This window comes from Mus caroli, unplaced genomic scaffold (assembly GCF_978045245.1).
Source record: "Mus caroli unplaced genomic scaffold, Mus_caroli_1 scaffold_9, whole genome shotgun sequence".
In the NCBI taxonomy this organism is placed as follows: Eukaryota; Metazoa; Chordata; class Mammalia; order Rodentia; family Muridae; genus Mus; species Mus caroli.
In genome coordinates, this window is record NW_028227264.1 from 116,160,541 (window position 1) to 116,179,717 (window position 19,177).

Consider the following 19,177-nt stretch of genomic DNA (forward strand, 5'->3'; position numbering starts at 1 on the left):
AGTGTCAAAGAATTGGTTTCTTAGAAACATACTTATTCTTTATTCTTTATTTTGCTTTTGGTGGCTGTTTTGTTTTTGTTTTTTTGTTTGTTTGTTTGTTTTTTGTTATTAAAATCGAAGAAGGGGGAGAAACCCTTCCAAACAAAAACTTAAACATGGCTCCTGCCTCTAATCATCCACTCTCGCAGCACACAGCAGAAGGCAGTTCCTAAATTCATCTCTTCTTTGCCATCCAAAGTAGATAATAGCAAAAGCGAGTGTTTGCAATAGTGCACCTTCGTTTCGTTTAAACTGATCAACTCTAAATGAGCTTCCCGCACTAATTTTAAACGACTCTCTCCCTTCTCTTCAGAGTTCCGCTGAGTCCTTACTGCACCTTCTCTATCCAGTGGCGCCTACATCTTTTATGTTGAAAACATGAGCATTAATCATGGTGAATTCATTTTGAAGCCCGGTGGTTGTTCTTGCACAACAGATGAGCAAGACACCAATCTTCATCTCTTGGATGCACATTAGAATCACCTGCACGGCTTTGAAAACTACAACACTCAGGCCCCATCCCTGACCACATCAATGTGCCTGAAAAACTGAACCTAAGCCCAAGAAGGTTATCTTCAAGGTTCTTAAGTAATCCCGCAGCGTAGCTGAGGACCAGAGCGCTCAGCACCCGCAACTCTGAGTCACAGAGGTGATGCAATGCTGGGGCAGCAGCAAGAGGAAGCTAACACCGGAACGTAGACTGGGCTATGGGTGATCCATCAGCTCCTTTATCAAGTCCCTGCCTGATCCGAATACTGTGCCACGAAACACAGTGATCCCCTGAGATAACAAGGATTTGATGAAAAACATAAAGAAACTGAGCAGGGCGTAACGATATTCTAAAGGCCAGCACTTTCTTCACAGTCAACGGCTCAACCAGCTGTACATTTGGACCATCTGTCCCCTCCCCGCCTTGGGCTGTTATACTTCGAGCAGAGACCCAGGAGAAGATGCTTGCTCTATGTAGGTGAGAGGTGGTTCCCTAACAGTTTCTTGGGATGACTGGGTTTGGAGAGAATGTGAGAAGCAGATGGAAGACGAAAGGAACAGACTGGAAAATTAAAAGTAAGTAAGGGAGGGCATAGCTCAGAATAGCCGATATGCAACAGGACTGGGCAGTGGGACTGTCTAGGCGCAAGGACGCCACAGAAACTCAGTCTTCTTACGCGTCTGACCCTAACATGGTGTTTCGGGCGCACTGAGATTTTTCCATTGCTAAAGTGCTTACAAAAATTTCCAAATTGAACATCTAATTGGAAGAAAAAAGTGATGTTTGTTCTATAAATACTACAATACATCACAATTTGGACAAAGAGATGCGTATTTGGCAGAGGAAATCTTGCATAAATTGATGGAAAGGTTATTAATCACCCTTCCGGACCATTAAAGATGTCATCTTTTTCCAGTTCTGACCACTTTGATTTTTGTTTGATACTTCTTCAAAGCAACTGTTGATAAGTTCTTAACTGGCATTGGGGGGTGGGGGGGGTGAGATTATTTGCAAGTGAAGAGAGAGAGAGAGAGAGAATTTTAATATTACATAAAACATTGTGATTGCTTCCAAGTTGTTTAAGAATCAATGTCCTAATGATTCCAACTTATCCCTGTTGCCAGAATCCTGCAAAACTGCCTGGAAACTTTGGTTGTCTTCTGTGGTAAATCCTAACTTGTCTATGCCAAAATTAGATATTAACCATACAAGTTAGAATTTACTTTGTAAGAATGTATATGCACATATATGTATGTATACACATATACATATGTATACACACACACACACATATATATAATTGATTAAACGACTATCTCAAAAATAATTAGCAGTGTTTCACCAACTATGACTACACCTGTATGGCAAACTACAGAGCTCCTTCCAAATCACTAAGTTACTACTTGGCACCTTTCTTAGATATTTTTCACTTAATTCTGATTTTTACAACTCTTTCTCAAAGCCACGAGACCTCTTTTTAAATTCTCAAGCACTATGCAGATTAACCCACATCTGTTTTTGAGACGGATCACTTCAGCAAGACCTTGGTCCTTAGAGACTGGATTCCAAATGTTCACTTCTACACTTACTGTCCTTGGATTAGCTCCATTTTTTAAAGCAAACGAGCCTCCATGCATTAGCGGGAGACTTTTCCAGTGAGGAATCCATCATATTTTCAAAGACTAGTTTCTTCTAACTTTCCAAATAAGTGACTTACACCCGAGTTTCTCTGCACAGCGGTAGCGATCTTGTTTAAAATAATGAATTCAGATTAATCTATCTGGTCACATTTAAGAGAACGTGTTCCTTCACGCACAGGGCTCATTTTCTTTGGAATGATTTTTGCTTGTCTTCCAGCACAGCCCCCAGGAAGTACAAGGACTCAGTAACTTGAATATATATACACACCTTCAGCTGGCAGCAGAAAGGACCACAGGCATCAAAGAACCCTCCTGCAGAAGCAGGCTCACTGCAAGGCTCAATTAGTTCATGGACTGGGGACACAGCTTTTTATAAGCGCTTTCCTACCCCGGGGGAGTTTTCTGAGTCTCCCTCTCTGCTCTCCAGAGGCTAGAAAGTCCTAACCAGGTTTTATCTATTTTTTCCCTCTTTTTTTTTTCCCTCCCCTGTAACAACAAAAGAAGTTGTCAGGAAACCGCTGCTTGGTATATGTCATCAAGGGCTTTCTATTTTCGGTAAGTTGTTCTCCTACTTACTCCTTAGTTACAGCTTCTCATTGTCCCCAAACACTCAAGTGGTTAGGACCCTCCAGCCTCCACCATCAGCACCAAGCAAACCAACCCGACCTAATCAGAATTTCTTCTTGGATTCCTCCTGATGGCTGTTGACCCCACCCTCACCATCCCAAGTCTATCTATAGACCTTAAGTTAAAAACGTCAGTTTAGAACTAAAATTCAAAAGTCTTTTAAGGAACTTTCCAGAAGCGAAGAGACCCCTTTAACCTCTCAAAGAAGGGAGTTCTTGAGCCCCATAGAAGCTCAGGCCATATACTGGAGTACCTGGGTCCTGGGCTATCCCATGGCTACATTGGAAGGAAAAGTTAACTTTCTTTGCTCCTTGAGTTTAGGCAACCCCTTCCCGCAGGCGCTGGACCTGGGGTTGTCCGGAGCTCAAAAAATCTAAGAACAGAAAAGATCTGTTTGCAGAGACACTCGGGTACCACCGCCCAGTAGGCAAACACACCCTGAGGTCTGGAGTCCTGGGCTCCAGGGACGGGTGCATGCACCTCATGCCTCCCTCGCATCAACTCCGAGCGGGGACAGTGCACTCGATTCTTCCCCTGGGGTCTAACGGGGACGTTGGCCCCGAACCTGCACTGTTAGGCGGGAGCTCCCGCGTGCTTACCTTGGGGTTGGTCAGGAGCTGGTGCTGGTCGCTGTGTAGCAGCGCCCTGGAGTTGGACTCGGAGTTGTTCACGTACACCTGGACGCAGGGATACTGCGAGGTGCCCCTGCAGTCGGTGCCACAGGTGAAGGTGCACTCGAACACCTCGCCGATCTGCTGCACCGACAGCACCGTGCAGTTGGCCGCCGTGGCTTGCAGATCCTGCAAGGCGGGACTGAGCCAGCAGAAGCCGAAGATGAAGAGCGACAGGATGCCGGAGACGATGAGGAACAAGCCGAGCCGGATGCTCTTGTCTTCGGCTTCCGTGTACTCGTAAGACACCCTGAGCTTCGCCATCGCCCCCCACTCTCCACGGCTGGCGCGCTCCCCGCCCCCTCCCGCCCCCGGCGCCGAGCTCAACCGCCTCGGGCGGGAGGAGCCGCCGCCGCCGCCGCGCGACAGCAGGGGAGTGGGCGGCGAGGGGGCGCGCGCGAGAACAAAGGGGCCGAGGCCGGCGACGCCCCCGGCGGCGGCGACGGCGCTGCCCGAGGCCGGGCTCCCGGGTGCCACCGCCGCCTCACAGCGTCCGGCACCCCGGGGCTCCCCGAGCCCGCCCCCGCCCCCGCGCGCTCCGCGCCCCGCGCCCGCCTCCCCGCGCGCGCCGCCCGCCTGCCATCGCCGCGGCCGAGCGCCCGGCGCCCCGACGCTGGGAGCGGCTGGGCTGCTGAGCCCTGGCTCCGCGGTGAGCGAGGCTGCTCCTCCCCGCCCTGGGCGCCGCCGCCCCGCCCCGCCCCGCGCCGCGCCCCGCAGCTCCCGTGGGCGAGCACCCGGGCCGCCGCGAGCTGCTCTCGGAATCCTCGCCAGATGCAACCTGGAGAGATGGAGGAGACGGTCGAGGCGAACGCTTAGCACCGAGGGAGCGTGGCTGGGGAGAAAGTTAAAAGAGGGAAAAAAAATTTTTTTTAAAGTGGGGGAGGATGGCGTGAGCGTGCGAAGCGGGAATCTTCAAACTCCGATCCGGGGAGCTGCGGGGCAGCAGGCGCACCGGCAAAGCGAGCTCGGGTGGCGGCGAGCGACAGAGGGCACCGGCGCGGACGCGGGGGGGATGCCCACAGGCGAGCGGCCGGGAGCCGGAGGTCCCCGCGGATCCCACGTCGCCACCGGGACCGTGCAGGCTAACACGATTGGAGCCTTGAACGTCGGTGGACTTTCCTGGAAAAATAGGTGCCAGGCAGCGGGAACGACCCCTAGGGGGTAGAGGCAAACAGGTGGCAGAGGCTTGCAACCTGAAAGGCGATGCCACTTTCCTGGCCTCGGGCTGGTGAGAGCAGACTCTGTTGGCCTCTTTAGGAATATTGCCACCCTTAGCCGGCCCTGAGATTTGCAGGTGAGCTTTTTTCTGGAGCTCTGTGCAAGGCGACCGCGGCTTGCAGACAATTTGGAACTCCATCCACCCTATCGATGTACACCTTCATTCAGCCTCTATTCTCCTGACTTTTCCTTTGTAAGTTTAAATTCGCTTTTTACCTACATTTTTAAAGATCATAAAACCAAACTTGAGAACTGTTTAGAGCTGCGTTTGGAAGAATAAAGTTGTTTTTTTAGCCCTCCTTTTCTTGTCTTTCAAGTCCTAGATGAATGAACGCAGGTTCCTGATGAATAACAGTTGCCAAGTCATGGAAATGTTAAGCCCACTCTACCAGACTTCAAACCCTTTAGCTGGCACCGACAGAGTTCTGCTGATGGGTTATGCTGATGGGTATTTCCAAACAATGGGAAAGGAGACCTTTAGTGTCTGTTTTTCTTAATGAATAAAAAGGCTGCAGGATTTGGAAAAACACTTTAAAATCGCAAAGATGTCTGTGTCGTCTACGTTTGAGAGCCGACACTGTATTTTTTGTTTGTTTGATTCTGCCTGAGATTTTCCCCACTGTTGGCGTAAAGGCATTTGTTAGGCACACGTTGGCTATAAAGAAGAGAGTTCAAAAGCTGAAGCGTCTTACCCTGAAATCGCAAATCTTCGCTGAGTGTTTTCCTTGGACAGATTCCAGATGCCAATCCTCATTTCAAAAAGGCAACCTCTTCTGGGATCTGAGATGGGGATGAGGGGTGGGGGAATGAACACGGAACAGGGCCGCTAAGGCTAAGTTAGGACTAAATAAAGTAATTCATGCAACATGCAGCAAGCCCAGGACAGAGCCCTAAGGGTAACACCATATTACCTTACACACTTCACAGTTCAGTTCAGTGTCTCCTGGGCGCCTTAAGTGTTGCGAATGAAACAACAGCAACAACAACAAAAACTGCTTACAACCTAGGACACCAGGGTCAGGGAGTTCTGTCTTAACGCAAATGTTAGTTCAGTTACTTTCTTCATTGTTCATTCTCACAGGGATATGAACTGTTGTTCTCTCCCCAGCTTTGTGTTATTCAAACATTTCATCTTGTTTCTTTGTTTTCCTACATAAGTTGGCTTGTCTTCCATCTTAAGGGAAGCAGATCTGAAGGCTTCACAGACTAAATCAACTATTTTTATTTTTAAGGATTCACTAGAAATCCGTGTTAGTTTCTTCTACTAGTGGTAGGGCTGCCTTGTAACATCCCCACCTAGGCTGGATATGCTTGTATCAGAAAACCGCTCATCCTTGACTTTAAGTCAGAAGGGCAGGAAGAACCCTGGGGGGCCTCGGAAAGGTTGAGCCACAGGTCAACTTGGCACCTTCTGTTCCCAGGAGGGCAGAGACAGCACAGGAGAGGAAGCGAGACCTCCTTATGAATAGCATGCCATCCACAGAAACTGAGACACACTGTTCGGCACCAGACTCCCTCATAGAATACTGTTGTCTCCACGGTTCTCTCAGAGCCAGATCAAGCCACAGCGAGCTTTCATTTAGAAGAAAAGCAAAACCTTCCCAAAGAAGAACATTAAAGCCCCTATAGGTTTGCTTTAGTGATCAACACTCTACGGGAAACTTCTGTGGCTTATGTTAGAAGTGCAGCATCCAATCTCCCATGCATGCAAGACTTGAATAGAAACAGAGCATGTTGTTCTTGTTTGTCATTTCCAGAATCAGCACATCGTGGAGGCTTTCTATAACAAACATAGTAAACACTTGCATAGCTAACTACACAGACTAGGAAAAAAAAAGCCATATTTTAACACCCTTCTCATTAAAATTCACATTTTGGAAAAGTTTTAAACATTTGCTACTGACTATAACAAGAGAGGAAAAAACTAGTGATACAACAAAGAAAATCTTATAGAAATCTTATTTTCCCAACTCACACGTAATTAACTTTAAAATATTTAGTTTGGGCACTGAAGAGATGCGACAGCTTGTATATGTTTGACCCAGGGAGTGGCACTATTAGGAGGTGTGGCCTTGGAGTAGGTGGCGGGGTGGGAAATGAGAGCCTTCTCCTAACCACCTGGGAGCCAGTCTTCTAGCAGCCTGAAGAAGATATAGAGCTCTCAGCTCCTCCTGCACCGTGCCTGCCTGGATGCTGCCATGCTCCTGCCTTGATGATAGTGGACTGAACCTCTGAACCTGTAAGCCAGCTTCACATAAATGTTGTGCTTACAAGAGTTGCCTTGGTCATGGTGCCTATTCATAGCAGTAAACCCTAAGACAAGAGATGACTCAGCAGTTAAGGGCAGATACTGTTCTTGTGAGGACCTGAGCTCTTTACCCAGCATCTATGAAGGCAGTGCACAATCACCTGCAACCCCAGCTCTGGGGATCTGATACTTCCTTCCTCCAGCTCTCGAATACTTACAAACAGACCCCCACACACATGTTTTTAAAAATAATAAAATTGGGCTGGAGAGTTGGCTTAGTGGTTAAGAGCACTGGCTGCTCTTCCAGAGGTCCTGTGTTCAATTCCCAGCAACCACATAGTGGCTCACAACCATCTGTAATGGGATTTGATGCCCTCTTCTGGTGTGTCTGAAGACAGCTACAGTGTACATATACATAAAATAAATAAATCTTTAAAAAATAATAATATAGTTTTAAAATAAAGGTTGCAGGAGACAGGAGAGATGGTTCAGTGGTTAAGCACACTGGACTTTCTTCCAGAGGACTAGAGTTTGATTCTCAGCACCCACTCATGGCAGCTCACAAGTCTGTAACTCCAGCTCAGGGGATCCAATGCCCTCTTCTGGACTCTTCAAGAACTGTATGTTTGTGATACATGCAAGCAAAACATCAGATACTTAAAGTACAAAGATTAACTTTTAAGATTTTTCAGTGTTACTAAATGATTTCTAGCCTGCTGTGATCAAATTTTGTTTCACTCCATTGTTAAATGTTTCTCCTTAGGCTTTAAATTTGACATAAATTTCCAGACATAAACAGTACCTATTTCACTGAGCATACTACTACTGAGAACACTAGTACTTCCAGATACTTAGAAAATATTAGTACAAAATTAACCAAGGCACCCCCTAAGACCTTACATTTCATTGAAACAGCAAATACTTTAAAAGTAATTTATTTTTAAAAGTTTGAAATTTGTTTGTACACAGGCAAAGCACAGATAAGCAAGATCCCAAACACAGAAAATATAATCAGCTTGTATTAATTTTAAAATTAAAAACTGAGAATTTCATATATGCATATATGTTTTGATCAAGCCCACCCCTCCCTCCAACCTTGCCATAACCCCCAAGCCCTTCCCTTCCCAACTTCATGAACTCTTTTTAAACCCACTGAGTCCAATGTTGCTGTATGTGCACAGGCCATCCCACTGCAGCACGAACAAACAGCCAATTGAAGCCTGAAGCCCTGAACCAAACTGACAATCTCCTTGCCCAACAGCCACAGTGTTTCAGCTAGGGTGTGATGTCACAAGCCTCACCCTCATCATTGCTTAGATATTAATGCTCTAATTTTTTTGTTTGTTGTTTTAAAAAAAAAAAACCACTGCTAGTGTTAGAGTTCCTAAGTTCTTACCATCTTTCATGGTCAATGAATTTTTATAGGGGATACATATTTATGTAGAAAAGGAGTATTAGCTGTGGCCCCAGCTTTAGCAGTAAATCATCTGATATAATCAACAATAATTTCAAATCAAAGGATTGGGGTAGAATTATTTTTTTAACATTCTAGGATTAAAATATAAACTGTTGTTCTAAAATTAAAAACAAAACAAAAAACCCTTGTATTGCTTTGTAATAAACACCTAGTCAAGGGTATTCTAAAATACTCCTCAAGTACAGAGAACATCTCCCCACAGTGGAGTGTGGGAGTATACTTGGGGGCATGGGCATACATTTGCTGAATGACTCTACAAACTAGGTTTACTCACAAATGTTCGAAATTAATCTCATGAGGGACAAATTCAGAGATTAGCATTTCCAAGATGATATATTAAAAATAAATTTCAAATACATTATATCCAAGGGTTGGTCCACATCTGCACTAGGAAACCTATGAAGGGAACAACTGGTAGACAAATGTTGGGGCTCATGGCTTAATCTAGCTCCCATTTATTCTGAAACATACTCCTGCTTAACATTGATGTTGTTGAGACATGTTCCAGATCAGAGTAGTGTTTTGAGATAGAGATATTTAGAATTTAGGATAGATTCAAGCTACACACACACACACACACATACACACACACATAGATAAACAGGCATTGACAAAAGTCACTAAATTATTCTAGAGTGGAAGGAAATCCTACCCCACTTATGTGAGAGGGAAGTGAGTATTTCTAGTAAGATTTTCGTGCCTTTGTCTGCACACATCTAATGATAGAAATACATTGATCCCTACCCTCTACCCACTGCTGTCTTTGGAGCATTTAAAGACGTAGAACTTTTATTATAACCTAGTATTTGTGCCTTGCTGTAACATGGTGCTTGTTATATCATCTCATTTTATTTAGGGTAAAGACAGTTGTAAGAATTTATTCTTAACAACTTAGAAAGAATTGATTCCTATTAAGATATATGCAGCCATTCGGGTACCCTAGACCTTTTCGTCTGGTGCATTCTCCTGCTACTTTGGTTTCTTTTGATGGGATTTAGGATGCTAAAGTTTTATACCCTTACCTTAAATTCCAAGAAAAAGGATGATTCAAAATTGGAAAGGAAACCCCACTTTAATGCTCTATGAAACAAGAGTCTGCACCTTCCTTCCCCACACCATATAATTTGCAAGTCTTTCAGGGATAATGGACCTTGTTCAGGGCTGTCACTGTAAATGTCGAGAAGCCAGGGCAGTGATTGGCTCATCTTCAGTAGACAGTTCCTATTCTGAATAGGATTTGCAAGTCAACTAATTTAATATACACATTTTAGATCTACATTTAGAATGAACCAAGAATAACCCAAAGCTTTAGATAATGTAAATGTAGAAATATTTCTTAAGCACAGTAACAAAAATGGCATTTAAATAAAGGTATGCCTTATGTAATAGCATACATGAGGAATATTAATTGTTCAGACATTAAAACATGACAGTTATGTTTCTCTTAGGAGGAGGAAATATTTAACAACTCAAAACCAGGCCAAATGAATGCATCGCTACATATGATAATTAAAACTACATCTTAAAATAAATGTTCAGTATGTAACAGATTTAAAGGTAGCTTGGAAACCCTGTGGCTGCCCCAAATCTTTATTTTTATCCGCAAGGAGATGAAACTATTTATGTCATTCCTTCATATGTCTTCATATCAAAGTGTGTAATTTTGAAGGTTTTACCTAAGTTTTTCTATTATGCGTATCTAGAGGCCACAATGTTAAACCAACTCAGCCACTTGTGGAAATCCTATCACCCTTGAATTAAAGGCATTTCTTCCAAAATGTTTGAAGAACTCAAGTACTAGCAAAATTATTTCCATTATGCAGTAGAAAAAAAATTTGTCTTGGAAAAAGTCCTTTATTATAAATTAAGACAAATATTATGTGGCCAAGATGTCCCTTAGGTCAAATATAAATAGGAACTACAAAACATTTTATGGCCTGTCTATGCAAATTAGGAGGCCACGTCCTAGGGCTGGAGAGTTGGCTCTGGGGGGAGGAGCACTTGGGGAGCACCTGGACTTGGTTCCCAACACACAGTGTGGCTCACAACCATCCATAATCCAACACTCTCTTGTGGACTCTTAGGTCACTGAACATGTAGACACATACATGTAGACAAAACACTCACACACACAAGCCTAAAAATTAAGAACTGTTTTCCTCAGCTGGTACCCAAAATGCTGCTTAGAGGACTTCACCCTGACTCTTACCTAGCAAGGTATCAGAATGCAAGGCAGGTGTAATGATGCTAATGCAAGGCAGGTGCCTAATGCCCTGGGAACGAACAAAAGGAATGCAAAATCCGTCTGTCAGCCAATGCTTGTGTACTGTTTATGCAGGAACTTGGATTGGCAAGACAGTGAGCCATGTCGTTTTTATAATTCCAATTTAAATGATTGGCAGAAATTTTTATGATATATATGTATGTGTGTATATATATATGTTGTTGTTAGCATTTTGTGGTCCACGAATACTGAAATCTTACAAGCTATACAGCATTAAGAAAATGCCAAACCTGAATTACTGGATTTTCAACTTTCCCTTAATAAATACATTGATAATGTACACAATTGCTTTTGGTAGATTTTATGCATACAAGTAAACCTCACAAAAATAGTCTTCAGGCACAATAGAGGTAAACACTTTGCCTTTGATGCTTGGAAACCAGTTCCCTTTCTGCCTGACCCGTTGATGACCGTGCTGTAAAGACCTGGTCTCAGTGAGGACACTGGGTGATGCAGGAAATACAAGTGAGCCCCTCTGCATATAACCTTACTCTAATGTTAACCTGGTGAGAGTTCACCAGGACCTTATTTATACATTAAACCAAGTATAAAGTGGACAGGTGGCAGTAACTTCATGCGATCTCAAGTAGCTTTCTGGCTTCTTCCATGGACGTTAAGTCTCTACATGGTCTCCAGGTGAATCACTTCAGGGTTTCACTGCTTCTGGTAAATCCCTATAGGAATCTCAAACAGGCATTTATAAGTCAAACTCAATGATCGATTTTTAAAAAAGATTTATTTATTGTATGTATGTGAGTACATTGTAGCTATCTTCAAACACACCAGAAGAGGGCATCAGATCCCGTTGCAGATGGTTGTGAGCCACCATGTGGTTGCTGGGATTTGAACTCAGGACCTCTGGAAGAGCAGTCAATGCTCCCAACCGATGAGCCATCTCTCCAGCCCATCAATTTTTTTTTAATGTAATAGAAATATTGCTCAACCTGATTTATGTGGTCTCTATTGTAGAAAATAGATTGAACATGAATGTCACATATTGCATTTCAGCCTATTTACTTCAAAACAGCATAAACTAGCTCTTCTTCTTACCAATACATAACTAAAAAAAATAACATAACCTAATGAATACTTTTAGTATTTGTTGCCAGTTTCACATGTCTGCTTCTGCCAACTAGAGGGAGGAAAAGGAAAATAACAAACGTAACTAAATTTGCAATGACTTACCCCCAAGTAGTTCAAGTAACGTCCCCATTCCAGCATATTCTTTAAGGATGTACTTTCCAATTACGATCTGACTACAGTCCCCAACTTTTGATTAAGGTTCCTGACATCTCAAGTTGCTGAAATGAGGCCTTGAAGGTACTAAAGCCATCCTTTTACTACAAAAACATCAGTCCTGCCATGGTAACCTTGATACTCCTCCAGTTTCTGACTACTCCAACTGAGGCAAGGCTTCATCACACAGTGAGCACTGGGCCAGTATATGGATACAGGATGTATCCTACCTCACTCGCCTTCCACTTCTTGAATAGAAGACTTAGCCTTCTTTTGAAGTTCCTGTATTTGAAGATAGCTGAGATATTCCCCCTTGTTCTCTGGCTTTTAGTTAAGGTCCCATGCTTTCCCCAACTGCAAAACGCACGCTTTGTGTTTGTACTTGTTTACAAATACAATGCACTTTGTAGTGGGCTGTCTTCCTCTGAGACTTTGCTGATAGGCAGAAATACACTAGCTATCTCAATTCCTTGTTATACTTTTTTCAGTTAGCCACAGGAAGTTAACCCTCGGTCCAGTGCTTTCCCTCATGCACAGAACTGTCCAACCAGTCCCTCTTCCACTGTGTTTGACGAAGCCAAAAGTAATGCCTTACAAAAAATCTGAGGCCCTGGATCACCAGGCTGGGGGCACGGCTCGCAGGTACAGCGTGCTTGCGTATCTAGCTTTATTGAGGCACATGCTTAAGTCCAAATACCACAAAACCAAGAGCAGTTACTGTGGCCCCTCCTACCACACTGATAACCTTTACTGGTCCTTGTTAGCTCTTTTTGGCACACACATGAACACGGACAGCCTTGGAATTTGATACCTGAAGGGAAATACTGTTTCCAAAGCCTTTTCTCTACAGTGTTGCCCGTCCGTATTTCCTTTTGCAGTGATGACATCTGAAATCTTCTATAAAGTATGCGATAGTAAAACCCACCCACAATGTTATTCTTTAAATACAAAACAATAATGTATGTAAAAATAAGTATGTCACCTGGCAGTCAGAAGGAAGGGACAAGCAACAAGCATCCAAAAGAGCATTTAAACTGGACATAACATTTCAGACGTATAACCTTCAAAACAGTGATTCTTTTTTGGGGGGAGGGGGGGGTTTCGAGACAGGGTTTCTCTGTATAGCCCTGGCTGTCCTGGAACTCACTCTGTAGACCAGGCTGGCCTTGAACTCAGAAATCCACCTGCCTCTGCCTCCCGAGTGCTAGAATCAAAGGTGTGCGCCACCACTGCCCGGCTGATTCTTACCATGTCCTGAGTACACATAGTTTTTACTTCAGCAGTAGAAGCAGAATCATCAGTTTGCTCTATGTATAAACCACTCTTAAGCCATTTTTTTTTCGTTTTACCATCCAAGCGGAAAACTAATGATCTTGAGATAATGTATACCACTTGATTCAACTTGATATTAAAACTACTGGGTTGTTTTTCTCTTTCAATGGATTTATGTGCTTCATCTCCCAAATCTGTCCACGGTATGATCCAAGTCACTGTTAAATGTCATTGGCAACAGGAACATGGTGACATGCCATTAGAATTTACATTCTTGAAAGTAAATGTATCTCAATGTCTGTCTTGTCTTAGTCAATATACTACTTAGTTTCTTAATTTACTTTCTTTAGTTTTTAATTTTAGTGTGTGCAGTGTCAGGAATTTTAACTTAGAGCCTTGCAGGGCAAACACTCATCAGTGAGCTATACTGCCCCACATCTTAAAGATTACCTCGTTAGCAGATGTTTCTAAGTCTTTATAAACTTCATAGACAAACCATAGTTGAGAACATTTCCGTTCTTCTCTTTTCATGTGTGCGCAGGCGCGTGTGTGTGTTTGTAGAAACTTTGTGCAGAAATGATGCTCTGAATGCAAATGTAAATGAAGTGAGCCTTGCAGGGCCATGCTCAGGCACCTCATGTTTTATGTTTTATGGGCAAGGCCTAAGACTTCAGGAGACCTGTTTGGGAATGGAGGGATTCAAGATCAACTTGACTGTACATGAAAAAAGTTGGGTTTCAAAAGCTAAGTGAAAATGTTCAAGATTTTCATGAAAATGAAATTACAGCAAAGATTTATGTCAATGCCTAAATGTTTTAATTTGTACATTTTCAAATTGAAATGATTAAAAAATGCCAATTCATCAACAAGTATTAATAAAATACCCATGGATAAGCAGTTGGCTTTTTTTTTTTTTTTGTAGATAGTGCAAGATACTTTCAGTTCTTAAGGAAGATTACCCTGAAGGAAAATTTCAGCAAAAAAACCCTCCAGAAAAGTGTTCTACCATGTTACAGTGCACCTCCAGTACAGATCTCTGCATCTAAGCAGGTGAAAGGGTTGCTTTGTGCAAGGTATCAGCCTCCATCCCACAGAGCCAGTTACACTCAGTGAGTTATGGACAGAGCATACCCATTTGCTTCACTGGGGAAATGAACTATATAACCACGAACATGAACAGAACCAAATCTAAGGGGAAAATGTGGAATGTATATAGTTTCAGCCAATGTCTTTGTATGTAGGGTGGAACTTCAAATGTACATTTTAAATTTATAGTTAAAGTCAAGTTGACCTCTGACATCACCAAATTGTTAAAAACAACGTTTAACAGGCAACTTTCCTTAATTTTGATGGCTCCGACTCTGAAATAAAAATAACTTGGAAAACTGAAGTGTCCACTTAAATTTTCTGCCTATGGCTGCTAAGGATTAGACCCAACACAACAAACATGATGTGAGCTACTTGTTTGTCCAGTCGCATGACCGTGCTTCAGCTGCTACAACAATCACTGGAGATCCCCTCCCTCCCACTGTCTTCTCCTGCCCACCAATTGCTGGTGGTTGCATAGGGAAAGTCTTATTTTATAAGGTTAAGTTCACAGTAAGTGTCAAAAACCACAACAGACAGCACACTGTTTAAGATCTACCTCACCACTATTTGAAGGAAACTGGTATCAACGATTTGGATGAGGCATATCTTAAATGGTGCAGCGTCTGTTGTGATTGTTGTCACAAGAGTTAAAACTGTAATTATTGAAGTGTCACCTTTACCGCTGAGGTGGTGCTCTAAATTCTGCAATATTTTTAACAATCATGGTATTTTTTTAAGTCAGTTTTGGCTATCTCTAAATACTTAGGGGTGAACTTTAAGTTCAAAGTTCCTGTACATTCCTGATATACAAACAGCATTCATAAATGTTACTTTTCAAACGTTACCTAAGCTATGTCAGTAAGTATTCACTCAACTAGGAAAACAGGTTAAAAATAAAAACTGAAAACTTGTATCCCACATAGCCTATTCCCTATATCTCTAGTCCTTCTGGCAGTTAAGCCACACAGTTTTGCCTCCACACAGTTTAAGAATTCAGTCACCTGCAAGTGTGAACCATCCAGGTCAGCAGGCTGAAGGTAAATTTCATGAAGACTAATAAGTAAATCTCAAATTTCTACCACCAAATTCCTCATCAATTTCTCACAGAACAAACTTTCTGGTTGGGTCCCACCCTGGTCGGGTGCTAACTTGCAATGTAGCTCCAACCTACCCAATGCTCCCCTCAGCTAATGCTGAGGGCACCTCCTAAGTAACGGGCCCAGTGTGGCCCCATCAACAGATCTGCCGACAGCAGAAAAGAAGAGGACGACTGACATCAAGTCACACCATTTAGTATCTGTAAAACCTGAGGTTTTCTCTGTGTTTTTCATGTAGAGGAAGAAATGTGACAATTTCAAATCAAAGCCAACACTGCAGTGAGGAGAGCTTTTCTACTTTATTACAAAGAGAAGAAGCCTTTATGTGGTCAGAAAATACAAGATTGATCTTTTTCTCTTCCTATGAAACGCTGCTGTTCAAACAGCCAGAGTGAATTGTCTCAGTTCACGTCTTGAAGCCCCATCACATTCACTTGGGTATGGATGTCCTTGGCTGCTGAAAATCTGGCCCTTTAGTGCACAGGGCGACAAAGTCCCCTGACCAGCAGTTCCAGAATGTCCCATTTTCATATATTGCATCCATGCACACCTCCTAAAAATGAGGTACAGCAGGGCAAACATTTTCCAAAATAGATGTCATATATATAATATATACACATTCGTACATACATACCTTTATTCATGTGATGTCCAAAATTTAAAAAAAATGTACACATTTATTACAAAATCGTAACAAAGACTGGACAGTGTTTTGCTCATTCTGGAAAGATGAAGCTCAGTTACAGCCCAGCCCTGGAGCCCAGAGACTGTGGCGATCTCTACAGTCGGACGCCTGCAGTAAGCCTGGCCAAACCGCCTTTCAGAAACACAAGGGGAATAAAATGAAAGAAGCAGACCTTGCTCATCTTTCCAAATGAAATACGAGAAGGATCTTCACATAAAAATGCACAAACATCTGTTCTTTTATTACCAATAGTGCTACAATGAACAATGCAAATTTTGTGGTCTAATTTTGTTGAGTCTTTTGTGGGTTTTCTTTTTTTACATTTAAGAAACTAAATGGTAATTTCTGTCAGTGTACTTGCTTGTCTTTATAGACCCAAGTCTGTCTGCTGGCAAAAAGAAAATAAATGAAAAAATTCAGACCCTGCTCAAACTAGAGAAAACAAATTACAAATTTAGTTGTTGGGCAGCACATAATTGGTAAGGCAGGACCTCAAATGGTGACCCTTTACGTAAGCCAATTGCCAGATCCTCAAGGGATTAAAACCAGGGTGCCTGAGCCACATCAGTTCTGCAGTTATGTCGAGTATTGTGCTGAGACAGCCATACCCCAAGAAAAGGGAAGTCTTTTTAGAAGGCTTGCTGAGCAGGGTTGTAGTTGAAGGTGGATGGCAGGTGAGGCCGCTCTTCTAATTTGTCATATTCCAGATGGAACTCCTACAAAAGAACATCAAAATTGAGAATTTAAATTACTTCATAGTGCTCTTTTAAAAAACATTTACTGTGAGTGTGTATGTGAAGACAGACAGACAGACAGACAGACACACATAGGTGCGTGTGCAAACACAGTGCATGTGTGAGGGCCAGAGGACAATCTGCAAGGTATAGGACTTCTACCACACATGTTCTGGGAATCAAACTTGGGTAGGTCATTAGTCTCCTTGGCAATAGCCTTTCTCTCTGTGGCATCTCACTAGTCTAAGTGTCTCTTTTAAGGATTCCTCCCTACCCTTTGGTCAAGATATGTTTTCTATATGAATAATTAAAACGAGTCCACCTAAGAGAAAACAGAGACACACACACACACACACACACACTAGCTCTTTCCCCTTTTAAATAACCAGTCTAGAAAAAAGCAGTGCCCTTTGCCTACTATCTGGTGGGTACACAGTATAGACGACTGAATGGAGGGTCAGTAACTCAGAAATGTGTATTCACAAAAATTCTGTGCAAATTTTACTTAGAAATAAAAAGTGAAATTATTACAGCTCTAATGAAAAGTCTGAAGATTACAGGATGTTTAAAATAAAGCATTCCAATAAAGCACAAAAGCAAAACCAAATAAGGAACGACCGACGTTTTGTTTATGTTTAAAATGAGGCAAGGCTATACTTTAACTTCACTAAAATCTCAGGGAAACAAAGAGCTGAGACACACACATCTCAGGCACTCCCATCTCACAGACGGCTGATAACTTAACAGTCATTTAAAGCCAGAGAGTGGTTTTGGTGTCTAGCTATCTGAAAGCTAAGTGGATTAGTGATCTTAATCAAACTGTTTTCAAGCTGGTTTTGTCTGTACTGTAGCTGCTTATTTGTAGGCTTATTTGCAGGCAGAGAGCACCGTGGTTTTCCACTTTCCTCTCAGAGCTTGGCTCAGGCCTCTGGCTTGTTGGCGAGCATCTGGACCACAGAGCCATCTTGCTGCCCCTCCCCACTCTTAAGACAAAATTGTGCTGGGGAGTTTAGCCTGGCTTTGAAACTCCCTACATAACCCAAGCTGGCTCCAAACTCATAACTCCACCCACTCCAGCCTCCTGAATACTTCCTGTTAGAGCTTTGTGCCAGCACCTTGCTTCAAGTTTTAAGATTTAGGAATGTAAGTTTTCACGATCACCACTAGAGATGCAAATATAAGTGTATATATACTTAAAAACAAAACCAATACCTCTGTAACCACAGAAAGGAAATGCTCTGAAATTACTCATTCTGTGACCCAAATCTAACTAGCACAAGCTATTCTGAAATCTCACTCAAGTTTTTAACCCTGAACATACACTAGCTACTGAAGATTAAATAATGGTTGTTTCTATTATTAAATTAAATGAAGTTTTACATAGTTAAAATGAAAGCTTAGGCCATAGTGATCAAGCTTTTGGACACCAAATCAAGTATTTGAAATCAGAGACATCACAATAACAATGAGACATATAACTTGCCAGCCTCGTATGAAGAAAACTAAAGAAAAAGCTATAGTTTATCCATTTTTTTAATGTATCTTGAGAAGTAGGTATTTAAATCCCCCCCTTTTCCCCCGTAAGACACACCGAAGACTAGGATCTAAACTCAAAAGGGTCTGTCTTAATATAACATGTGATGGTTTTATGACGTTTTAATACTTTTAATACAAGACTCAAAACAAATTTACTTCATTATACCTTCTCCAAATTAACTCTGAAAATATTATGTGCCTTCAAAAGGGTTAATAAGGTACTCTGTGGTGACATCATTCTTTAAAAGAAGTCTGTGTCCTATGGCTGAGAAAGGCACAAGGGCTACTTGCTTACCAGCAAGGAGGAGCAAACACAAGAGCTGCTGTCCTTGGCTCCCCATAAGCCCTTGTCCCTCCCAACTAGTGGCTAAAGTTGAATATCCACATTTACAGTTAACAAAAAAATCTTCCAGTTAAACCATTCTTTGAAATGAAAATGCATATTGGCTTCTATAATATACAAGCTATAAAAAGCTTACGTGCAATTTTAACCAATGATAAACTGTAGGTCACATTTTATCCACACTGGCAAGCTACACTGCTTTATTAGTACCTACACCAATTAACCCCATCAATGTTAATGTTTCCCCATACATAGTATTTTTTAAAAAAAGACTAGTTTAAATCTAGGGAGCATAAATACTTTAATAGTTAAAATATTCAAGAGATATTAAGAAATTATATAGGTCAAATCTTGTCTGATACATTGGTAATTTTTTTGTCTTCTGTCTTCCATATATTTTTATTCTTAAAGTCTTCCGTCATTGTTACCTCTTTGCTCTCTAACTTGATTATCTATAGCATCTTTTACATGTCAATGACATGTCTTTTACA

General features: G+C 42.2%; 2 protein-coding genes across 13 annotated transcripts in view; both read right to left on the minus strand.

The window, feature by feature from the left end:
- The window catches only part of Kcnmb4 (potassium calcium-activated channel subfamily M regulatory beta subunit 4), a 57,853-nt gene extending 53,877 nt beyond the window's left edge, over positions 1-3,976 (minus strand). For all 3 annotated transcript variants that reach the window (XM_021174634.3, XM_021174635.3, XM_021174636.3), the window contains exon 1: positions 3,396-3,976. In XM_021174634.3, the coding sequence (XP_021030293.1) occupies positions 3,396-3,731 (336 nt within the window). In that variant the 5' untranslated portion in view covers positions 3,732-3,976. The remainder of the gene's footprint in view (positions 1-3,395) is intronic.
- Positions 3,977-15,668: 11,692 nt separating this feature from the next.
- Cnot2 (CCR4-NOT transcription complex subunit 2) overlaps positions 15,669-19,177 on the minus strand; it is a 94,119-nt gene continuing 90,610 nt past the window's right edge. For all 10 annotated transcript variants that reach the window (XM_029482813.2, XM_085843181.1, XM_021174169.3 and 7 more), the window contains one exon: positions 15,669-16,789. In XM_029482813.2, coding sequence (XP_029338673.1) covers positions 16,703-16,789 — 87 coding nt within the window. In that variant the 3' untranslated portion in view covers positions 15,669-16,702. The remainder of the gene's footprint in view (positions 16,790-19,177) is intronic.